Source organism: Mastigoproctus giganteus, chromosome 4, assembly GCF_048544385.1.
Source record: "Mastigoproctus giganteus isolate SK-2022 chromosome 4, ASM4854438v1, whole genome shotgun sequence".
NCBI classification, from domain to species: domain Eukaryota; kingdom Metazoa; phylum Arthropoda; class Arachnida; order Uropygi; family Thelyphonidae; genus Mastigoproctus; species Mastigoproctus giganteus.
In genome coordinates this window covers 73,581,536-73,593,779 of record NC_143578.1, presented here as the reverse complement: position 1 = coordinate 73,593,779, position 12,244 = coordinate 73,581,536, and the positions used below count along the sequence as shown (strand labels likewise).

At 35.8% G+C, this 12,244-nt stretch overlaps 1 protein-coding gene across 1 annotated transcript in view; it reads right to left on the bottom strand.

Moving 5' to 3' along the window:
* Mcm10 (minichromosome maintenance 10 homolog) overlaps nucleotides 1–12,244 on the bottom strand; it is a 169,021-nt gene that overhangs the window by 36,065 nt on the left and 120,712 nt on the right. Inside the window, exons 11-12 of the mRNA XM_090372289.1 lie at nucleotides 10,158–10,384; nucleotides 5,454–5,577 (exon numbers count right to left, since the gene is read on the bottom strand). Coding sequence (XP_090228415.1) covers nucleotides 5,454–5,577; nucleotides 10,158–10,384 — 351 coding nt within the window. The remainder of the gene's footprint in view (nucleotides 1–5,453; nucleotides 5,578–10,157; nucleotides 10,385–12,244) is intronic.

Sequence of the window (12,244 nt, the reverse complement as noted above, 5' to 3'; positions counted from 1 at the left end):
AGACCCATAAACCCATCCCCGTCATCGACAGGATTCGAACTCAGGTCTTTTCTACCCGGTGTTGGGAGGAGGGCGATTCTATCAATGTGCTGCCCACGAGGGCTTCGGTAGTCATATCACCAAAACCTTTTCCTCCTACCAACGTGGCAAGTTCTACTATCACACCGATTCCGTTTTCCACACATTTTTCCACATGCATTTAACGTTGACGGTTTTACTTCTTTGAGCGATAAAGCTATGATTCTGATACAGTCCACAAATGAGAAATGTTTCCATGCCTCCATTACTTCAATAGATTCGGAATCAATTTTTTACAAAATCTATTGTAATGATTTTCTGATATAATGAGTTTTAAAGATGGATATAATGCCTTGATCTAATGGCTGAATGAAAGAAGTTGTATTATATTAACCTAGTACAACTGTGGTGGTAGAAACATAACTTCAACGTTTGGACGACTTAAAATCTTTTGGAAGGACTGGCGTGCTATCCAATAGTAATAAATCTTTGAACCTAGATTTTTCTACACGTTCAATAGCACAGAACATAACACGGGGACTTCCCAACAAAATAAAATACGGGGATTTCTCAATATATATTTTTTTTGACTAGCGAGTCGACAGCAGGGATTCAAAGAGTGGAAACGTTGAAAAATTACATCCAATATACAGTAATAGCAGGGTTTTCCCCCCACACAAAAAGCTCAAAAATACCGTTACGCGAGGTTTGCCGAAATTCTCATACCGTGTTAGAGTGAAACCATGTTGCGCAAGGATTGCCGAAATTTATCAATCATGTTAGAACAAAACCGTGTTATAGAAGTGTATAGCCAAGTAGATTGTAATTAAGATCTCATTATGTTAAATAAATAAATAAATACTCTTTACTGAATGTATAATAGACTTTATCCTTTGTAGTATATATATATATATAAAAAAAAACATTTTTTAAAATTTGTACTCATTATAAGAAAAATAACAGAAATTTTAATTTGATATATTGCACTAAACTGAATAAAATGTTGAATTTAGATTAGCTGAGTTATGATGAAAGAAAATCTTTGAATCCTGTAGAGAACATACATTGCTGATTGATTGCTATTTGTGATTTTTTTTTTTTTTTTTTTTTGAGTTATATTTAACTTATCTTAGTGTACTTAAAACATGAGTAATTCTTTTGTGAGAAACGAATTTATTTAGGCCTGTTGGTTAACTACATATTGCTGTGAATTCTACATTTACTTTTTATGTATTTTGAATGGCAAGTTTTCATCTATATATTTAAGCTGGCATTCGTTTTGAGAGTATTTTAATGCAGTTTTATTTGAACATTGTCTTATGGTTTTTTTTTTTTTTTTTTTTATAAAAGCATGTTCACTTTCAGCCAGTCCTATCCATAGCATGTATAATAGGTAACAGTCAAGAAAAAGAATTGATTATTTTTTTGGAGATGGCAATTTTTTTATAAAACAAGTGGCGCATAACTACATGATATTTTGTCTGGACTGCATTTTGAAAATTTCTACTTATCAGTGGCTCTGACCTTTGAGCCGCTGTCACATATTTTTTGTACAGTAAACAGAAGTTTAACCTATGCTTGAAAATTCCAACAAAGTTTACAATCTAATGGAAATTAGATTATAAACTAGTCCTTTCTGTACACCATATAATCACCATATTCAAATTCTGCATACCCAGATCCAGTATGAGTGACATCTTGTTTAAAATGTGCATGTGCACACAGCCCTGTGTAATTGCTAGTCCCATGCAGACACTCATCATGCAGTTTAATTCTCCCCAACTTTTCAAGCTATTACATGTCAAAATAAAAGCAGAAAGAATCGCTTCCACCTCTGCTTGTAGTTGCCATTCAATTATTAGTCTTAGTATCCCCACAAACTAACAGCTTTCCAACTAATCTCTAATGCTGCCTCAATAGCATCTGCAAATATTTCTGCACTTGTTCAATTCTAGTGTATCCCATTCCTATAAAAACAGTCCTGTTTGTTAATGTGCACTGGCCACTCTAAAAAAAAATTCTTCCCCATGAACCTTGCATACTCTCCAGGACTGAACTGATTGAAAGGGCTGTCATCATAAACACATTCCTACCATGTCTTGGCAAAATTCTAGGCACTTTCAAATTTAGCTCTAACTCGAAGGCTTTTTCTCAACATCACTTTGAAATAGTTAAACTCAGAATGCCTACGTTTAAAATCATTTGTACCAATGTGTACAATAATATCACCTTATTTGTCCTTAAAAGATAACAGTGCTATATAACAATGCCAACTTTTGTCCCTGCCAGATATACCCAGATTCTATTTCACCTATCCTTATTGCATAAATAAATTTTCTGTTTATACTCCGGGATGACCAAACGGTCAGAGGAGTTCACAAGATAGGCAGAATACAAGAAACAGCACCATATTCAGTAGCCAAGGGCTTGAACCCCAGTCACTCAAGGCATGTGTACTTATGCACCTGCGCGCCTGACCACTCAGCTACCAACAAAATGCTAACACACACACACACACACACACACACACACACACACACACACACACACACACACACACACACACACACACAGTGCCTTGAACAGGATTCACAGGAACTGCTTTATGGGATTTATGTACAAGAGCACTGAAGAAGTAAGACACTTTGTGTCAATTTGATTCTTCTCTGTTCCTTTATGGGCCCTCTTAAATTTTTGAGAACAGTTGCACAAGCATCTCCACTGATTGTTTTTCATGTGGCAAGTCTATCAAAAAAAATTCCTTCCATATCCCAAAAAATAGTGGCCACAACCTTTCCAGTGGAGTGTTGATTTCCCCATGGTGATTCCATTACACAAACTCATGTTTTGTTTCCAGATCCAAGTGGTGAATCCATGTTTCAAAACCAGTTACAATTCCTGGAAAAAAACACTTAGGGATTTGCATCATGCATGAATAAATTTTCCTTACAAATTTGAGCCCTACACTGTTTCTGAAGATGTGAGCACTCTTGCACCCGAGTACTGACCTTTGGCATCAGTAGATGTTCATGAAGGGTGATCCATAACAACGCCTCAGAAATATTATATTTTCATATTATTTTTTGACACATTTCTAAAGTTGTCACTTCAAACCGGCTGCCCAGAGCAGGGCAGGTGGGAGGGTCATCTTCCATAGATTCTCAACTCCATTTAAACCACATAAACTTCAAAATTTTATCTGGTATTCAGAAGGGGCAGTACTACCATATACAGCTTCCATGCATTAATGAATAACTTTTGGTCCAATCTTTCTTTTGTCAAAAATTTGATGATGACATGAACTCTAATTTTGTGAAATCCATGTTTCCTTTTGGATTATCTACTTTGTCTTTTCTTCTGTACTTAACTGTAGAGTTTAACTTGCACAAATAAGATAATACAGAGATTTGAGAGTATGTTAACTACAGTTTTTTTTTTTTTTATACAGGGTGTCTCAAAAATATTGGTACAAATGTTTAGGGGAGGTAGGTAACATCTAAAGGAATGTGAATCGCATAGGAACCCATAACCGGAAATGTCACAGGGAAAGTAGTAGCAGTGGCACAAGAAGCAAAAATGACACAAGACAGTAATTAGTGGCAAACATTTATTTGACATAATATTAACAATGGAGTACGAGATGGATGCATTTCATGATGTTATAACAGATGCTCGAAGGTTCCACCATGAGACGCGATGCATACATGACACCGACGCAGCATGGATTGGTGGACACGGTCGAACATACCTGGCATTTTTTTGACAGTAGCAGCAGCACAGACGAGTCTCGCCACGAGATCCATTTCCGTCTCCACAGGCGATTCGTACACGATAGATTTGAAGGCCCCCCACAGAAAGAAATCAAGGCTCGATAAATCAGGTGAGCGTGGGGGCCAGGGAACGGGTCCACCACGGCCAATCCATCGATGCCCAAAACGCCTGTTCAAATGGTCACGAACACACCTTCCATAATGGGCAGGCGCCCCGTCATGTTGAAACCAAATGTTGCATCTCACATTTGCTGGAACATCGTCAAGTAACCCTGGTAGAACTTATTCAAGAAAGATCCAATATTTAGCGGAGTTCATGCGGGATGGTAACAGGTATGGGCCGACTAAACAGTCACCGACCATACCTGCCCACACATTTATTGCGAAGCGATGTTGTGCCGCATGGGGGCACACACCGTGTGGGTTGTCGTGAGCCCACACATGAGCATTGTGCTGATTGAATAAGCTTTCCCGAGTGAAATAAGCATCATCCGTTAACAAAACATAGGCTGGAAAATTCAGGTCTTGAACACTTTCTTGGAGAAACCACTACGCAAAAGCCACACGTGCAGGATGATCTTGGGGGAGCAGTAACTGAACCCTTTTGGAGATGAAAGAGCAATCGTCATGCCAGATATGCTGTGCACTGCAACAAGACACTCCTAAGGCAGAGGCAACGGCACGTGTGCTGGTAGTAGGATTATTCTGGATGGCATTCAGCACACTTTCTTCCATGGCGGGAGTTCACATCGAACGTGGTCTGTCCACACTACTCCTGTTACCTCTAAATGACCCATAATCGCACAAATTTTGATGCACATGCACAAACAAATGGTGGTCTGGTACATGTTTGTCTGGGAAGCGTTCTCCATAAATTCATTGAGCAAATTGTCCATTGCCCTCTGCTAATCTATACACTAGGTGCATGTCTGCCAGCTCACAGTTCATATATCGATGCATGCTCTCCGTGCGGTGACTACTGCTTGAATGAGTAAACCAGAAATTTTCCCTCTCGCGAACTGATGAACAGTGCCCTCTACCGACTTAAGGTAACGTTTCCGGCTGTGGGTTCCTATGCGACTCTCATTTCTTTAGATGTTACCTACCTCCCCTAAATGTTTGTACCGATATTTTTGAGACACCCTGTATATATCACATATATTTATAATCAAGAAAACATATTGAATATCCACTCATAAATTTTGACAGAGTTAAATGTTTAAGTGTTTCAAATTAAGTTAAAGCATGCAAAATAATATCTTCCTAATCACAAACTGTTGTTTAATTAGAATTATCATATACTTCAGGATAACAGTTTTACTATAACATTCTGTATCTTCCTTATCTTGGCTTGAAACTTCTATCAAGAATAAGTTAGTTTATGGCAGAGTTCCTCAAAAAAAAAAAAAAAAAGCAAGTGTTCTTAGTTTCTGGGAAATTGCATATAACATGCTCATCCTATATATATATATATATATATATATCCTGGAATTTTTAAAAATGTTATATTAAAAACAAATTATCTAATTTATGAAAAATTTTCATTTCTAAACATGTTTGAATAATTATGTAAAATCAGGAATCATCTACTACTGAATATGCATAAATTCAAATAAAGAAGTTTTAGGTAAATAAGAGAATTTACAGAAAAATTCTTGTTCATACTTTCTGGTATGCCTTCTATTTGATCTTTTATCTTTTTCTGAGTCTTGGCAGTTTTAACACTCTTCACTGCATTTGGATCTTGTCTCTGAAGTCCTTTCTGGTGTACCTTTTCAATTGCTTTAAGCTTGATTAAAAAGAGAAAAAAAAAATCATATTAAACAAAGAAATAATCTTAGATTAAAGATATCTCAGAATAGATCTACATGTAAAACTGGATGAATATTTTTTCTGACTAGTCCATCAATTCATCAACTCTGTCTTCTGGTAATTTGCATTCCAAATTTTTCCTTTTTATGACTGTCAGATGGAAGCTATCCTCTTCTCTCAAACTTGTTTATTCTCTGTTAGTCAGTTGAGGATTTTTTGATATATCAACTGCTTTGGTCATAATGTGTCAGCTCACATAATTTATCATGCATTATGTGTATGTTCATTCTGCTCCCTTTGCCTGATCTGATGGCCCTGACTACTCCAGATCCACTTTCTCTGTAACCAAACAAATTATCTTTTGCATATTTTTTATAGTTTACCACCAACAATTCTAAAATGCTTTACAAAATTTTTAACAAGGCATGACAATAAAGTTCCTGGAATGCCTATATGGTTCAGCATTAGATCACCTGAACATTATGACATAATGTAGATGTGTTCCCACACATCTGCACTTGCTTATACTACAGTTATAAAACAATCATGTCAATCCTTGAGAAATAGTCAAGAGTTGGTACTTGGAAAGAATTTATTGGTTCCATCTCAAAATAAATGGTCACTAGTCAGCACAATAAATCAAGCTTTGTGCAGAGTTAGGAAAACTAAAGGTGAGACTACGGAGATGATATAATTTCTAGGGAAGCAGCAATAAAAAAAGTCAAGCAATTTTAAGGTACACTGAGATTTAAACTCTCAAGAGAGTGGTCAGGAGGATGTAGAAATGTGGAAAGGGTACAGGCTTTGGTTTGATGATGCATTTGTTGTTATTTGGTTTTTTTTTAGGAACATTAGCAACTAAGGCCATATTGCTCCGGGTATGTGCGGTGGTCATTCCCTGACCTTTCCGCATCCTCCATATTTGGTGGTCACGGGCTCGAACCCCGGTCTAATCAAGAAGCGTGTGCTACGCACTGCTGCTCCTGCCCACCTGGCTACAGAGGCACCTTTGGTTTGATGAGAGAGATATTTAAATTGCATGTATGATGGCAGAGGAATTAAATTTACACAGAGATACTTGGGGGGGGGGAGATTTTGACAGAGGATATGACACAAAGTTTCAGCAATGATGATGCCACAAACTTTGACAGACGAACAGAAACAGCATTGGCTTGACATTTCTCTTCTCCCCTCCCCAATTTTGATCATGAGATGGCTCATAGAAACAACTTTTAGATAACATTATTACCGAGGATGAAACCTGGTGCATTCAGTATTATTCTGAGATTTAAAAAATAATAATAAAAATAAAAATAAAATTAAATAAAATTTTAAAAAATTATGGAAACACTACATGTCAATAGCCCAAATGGTCAGTGCTGATTTGATTCTTTCATTCCAAGAGTGTTGTTCACTTTGAGTTTATCCATAAGGATCAATAGCGAATTAGTATTATGTAGAAATATCAAAAAAGACTATGTGACTGTTTCTTGTATATGAAAAAGCCTAAACTTTGAACTGGCACATGGACCTCACAATATAAGAATACCCTTGATCATGTGTTAAGTCATTTAGGAAAGGATGTCAGATGTTCTTATAAAAATTACTCTGTAAGTGAACATGCCACAACTGATGAATACAGTAGATGATCCTTCCCCCAGAAGTAGATGCTTATTTTTAGGAGTGTTTCATTGCAAAACTGGCATTTCATATATTTTTTATTGTCTCTAGTTGAGGTGGAGGGGGACAAATTGCAAATCTACAATAATTAATCTCAGATAAGCTCTGTTGTTTATAAAAATTTACTTTCCAACTGAATATACTGCAAAAGAAAATGAAGTAACTGGTTTCCTGTCTCGGCAAATGCTTACTTTTTCCAGTTTCTGGCGTTAAATTAAGTGATTCTTTTAAAATACACAGTATTTTTTTATTTTATATCTGTAGTTTTATAAACCTGAGGTACAAAGATGCATGACATATCAAGACAGCACTGTATTCAAAGAGATACATTTATGTACTAAAAAAAACTTTCATCAACTTTTAGAAGCCTGTGCAAGTGTATATGGCTATTTCTTATTATTTCTTTTTTCATATATATTTTTTCTCATAGTCAGTAATGCCTGTTAGCACTGTAAAATAAAAAGAGTATTCAAAATGATAGTAGGTTGCTGTTTTGGCAATTTTTCACATGGGAACACTTAGATTTGCATAATCTATGTAATAAATATATCTCAATTTTTTTTCCTTCATAGCTGAAGTTGTCAGTCTTGCTGATCACAGGCCATGAATGCATGAATGAATATTTCCCATAGAATTTTTTTTCTTATAAAATGACAAAGAAAATGTTTTAATAATGTTTTCAAAAACTAATACATAATCAATAATTTATACTTATTTATACATAAACAATAATAAAAATATATACAAGTTAAGCCTGATAGCTGCCAGGCTGAAACCATCAATATGGATAGTTATTTTTATGTGGAAAACAAGTCATTTTAATGAATGCAGCATGTTAGATATCAGATATGTTAGCAAATAGTAATAATACATGATTTAGAAAAAAAGAAAATAGAACAAAAAGGAATGACATTTGCATGAACTGAAAGCATTTTGTTTCTGCACAGCTGCCATATTGCCATTTCATTTGCCCAATCAATGCACAGCAATGAACAATACCTAGTGCTTCAGCTACAGTATACAGTATATTTTTCTTTTCCCCCATACATGATATGTATGGGGAAGAAGAAAAATAATAGTTGCCAGATGTCTACTGGTCCAATTTTAGTGAATTTTAGACTGTCCTCTCTACCACACTAACAAGACTGCAGCCTTTAAATCTTTGTTCAGTTTATCTGAGCCATTAGCACTACACCTCATAGGAAATAATGCCAACTTGATACAACATTACAGTTACTTAAAGTGATTTATATTATCATATAAGTCATTATCAGTTTCTATCAGTAAATTATGAACAGGAGCAATATGGTCACTACAGCCCTTGCACCATTAAACCTTAATAACAACAACTGCTTTACTTGTGGATCAATAAATATGCTACTTTGCACTTTTGCTATTTTGGAAACACAGATTGTACATGTTTGAAGGTGCCACCTTGGAGGTCCATTGCTTTAACAAACTGGTTGACAGGTCTTGACTTCATATGAAGTAGTGGAAGATAAGACTGTTTTTCAGTACCAAGTGATTTTTGCCACACCGCATGCACTGGACACACTACATGTTTCTGGCAAACCATTTTCTTCTCTGCAGTGCTAATCTATTGTTCAACTGTCCCAGAGGCAGAAAAGCAAGGGAACTTAGGAAAACCACCTTGCAATCCCAGAAAGAGCCCTAGCACCTTGAGACATTCCATTTATACTGGTCATATTTAATATTTTCTAATGCATGCTTCACATTTCCATTTCCTTAATATGAACAGAGTGCACAACAGAAATCAATGGATGTATATTCCCATCACCAAGCAATACAGATTTCAAACTTTTACTTGAACTGTGCACTCTTCAGGATTGTGGCTAATATAAAAGTTCTTCACAAAGACCAATCAAAATAATAGCACAGGGGTACTGCAGTAGGGTAAAAATTTCATGTCTTTTTTGTGGAAGTCTTGCACCTGGAATCCAGCAGATTAGACGTCAGGGAGCTCTGCATTGGATTTGGTTAGACTTGATCTCTCAATTAGCAGGAGTTGATTTACTTGAGCAAGATTCAGAGGTGGAATACCAATTATCCTCTTCACCAGATTCATCATTTAATTGTGAAAACTTCTCTGGAAGAGGCATTGAGAATTGTGGTCTTCAGTGCATGGCACCAGAGCAATAGAGAATGTATGTTGGGATACACTACAGCTTTTTGATCTGCAGACTCTTTAAACTTTAATATATCCTTCATACAAAAATAGCAATCATGATAATGTTTGTTGGCTCTCTATATATAGCAAAAAGATACACTTATGACTATCAAGAAACCACCCCTCTAATGTCGACTTGCAGCTACCATAGCAAAAATGATGTTCCCACAACTTGTCTTAATCACCCACAGGCATTCCAAAATAAGCTTCATATGAATTACAAAACTTGTTCTACCAACAGTGTTATGCTTCACTTGCTTCAGACCTATATAATATACACAAGCACAGCAGAATGAGCCTGGGGATAAGTTATGCTTTCATTTGGTAACCATAACAACCTGTTAAAAAAATAACGTATTGTATAAATATCACAAAAACAAGCCCTTCAAGAGCTGCTAAAATACTGACACTAGAAAAAAACCAATGACACCATTGGATTTTGCACACAAAATACATATTATAAACAGTTAAACATAAACAAACATTTTTGTTATACAGTATTATCAATGATGATAATACTTTACAGAAATTGAACATTTTCAGTTTATTCATTCAAATTTTAATTCATTTCTCACTCTTCCCCAATATGTTCAACTTCATGGTTAAAGAGACAAGTTATGCAAAATTAGCAATGCCTTTGCTACTTTCAGTACAGTTAAAAAATAAATAAATACTCTTTATGAATATACCTTGCTAATATCAGCAGTTGATAATGAACACTTCTTTGATACAATGTGATTTGTGCTAAGAACAATATCTTCCTTTGGATTCAGTCCTCTTCCCAACTGAGGAGAAGACAAAAAATTTTGAAAGTTTTTCTGCTGAAACTGATTATTAGTCTGTAGAGATTTTAATTTCTTTTCATGTATCTTCAGTAACTCTTTTGGTGTTACAGATCTGCATTTTTTACTTTTTTCTGCAAAATTTAATTTAAAAAAATAAAAGTGTTATTATGGTACTAACAGTAATTACTATTTATCAACTAATAGTTCCTTATAATTAACTTTCTTAAGTCCACTACATTATGATAAAAGAAACCTTGCTTCCTTTACTCTTTTTTTTAAATATACCAAATACTATTAACACTTACTTTCTAAACGTAGACTTTATTCAAAAGATTCAGCCTGCATGCAATTTATCATTTTTTTTTTTTTCTTTTTAATTACCATTTCAGGGTGTTTGTGGAAGAGATGTTTTACAATTTGCTTCAGAATCCATTAACCTTTTGGAAGTCATGAAATCATATAAGGGTATCGGAAACTCTGTGACACCTTTTGACTCTATTCAATAGAGGCTACCCAAATTTTTAATACAGGAACTGTTTCAAAAATTATCTTGGAAAGCACTGTGACTGATGCTTTCAAGTGAATTAACAAAAAAAAAAAAAAAAGTGGGGAAGGGGGTCACAATAGTCTTCAAGCACCCAACAATGAATTGAAATGATAAGCTTTCAAACAGAAAGAGTCTACAATAGCTGGCACATAATATGAAGGAAAACAAATATTGAGAAAAATATTTGTTTTCCTTCATATAATATTGAGAAAAATGCACATAATATTGAGAAAAATTCTACAAACTAATCAGAAGTAATGTATTACTTATTCGTGGCATAAGTGATACATTACTTACTAAAATTGCAATAGTGAACTTCTAATATTCAATACAGCAAAATTATATGACCTAGCTAATACACTGTGCAGTCAAAACATTAGGACCAGCTACTTAATAGCTGATATGAACTCCTCTTACTGCCAGTACTGCTGCCACAGAGCAAGGCATGGACTATATTGTATCATGTCACCAAGATTGCATCCTGCAGATCTGTGATAATCCATGGTGGATGATCCAAACACCAGATCTATTGATCCACATAGTCCCAGAGATGTTCTATGGGGTTCACATGCAGAAAATTTGGCAGTGAAGATAGCACCTGGAAGTCACTTTTGTGTTCAGCAAACCATTCTCAAACAATACTGGCAACATGGCAGGGCTCATTATCCTGATGGAACACAGTCAACATGAAGAGGTGTACCAGATCAGATACAATTAGTAGGTACATTTTTGAATTCAAAGTGTGCTCTAGCGGTATGAGGGCTCCAACAGGTTCCCAGGAAAACGTCCCCCATACCAAAACACTGCTACCACTTGCCTATTTCTATTAGCCCAGGACATAAGACCATTCTTCTCCCCAGTCATCAATAATCCAATGATGCTATTCAGATGCAAACTTTAAGCATCATTGGTGATGGGTGGCCATAAGCGTGGATGCTTTTACCAGACATCTACTCTATAAAATCATACAAAAGAGGGTTTGTTGGATTGTGGTCTTGGAAACACTGATGGTTGTCTTCTGGTTAAAGACCATGGTCAGCCATTCCACCATTTTACATCTATCCACTCACATAATGCAGGGCAGCCTATGTTCTCCATGACCATCCAGGCATCCATCATGGATATCCAGTGATTGCTTCTCTGTCCACTCTTGGAACAACTTAGCTACAGCCCATAAGATTTGCACTTTTTGTGATACCACCAACCTTCAACCAGTACCCAACAATTATCCCTCTTTTCAAAACCCATCAGTTCACATCCCTTTCTTGTGTCAATCAAGTACTTTGTAACCACATGGCATGAACTTGTAGTGTCACATTTACCGGTTCTGACTGCAACATGTGGGGAGAAATGGCCCATTAGGGTCGTCATAACATTTTGACTGGACAGTGTATATATGTAATAACAATTCAGCTATTATCATTATGTATTTGTTTCCTCGGCT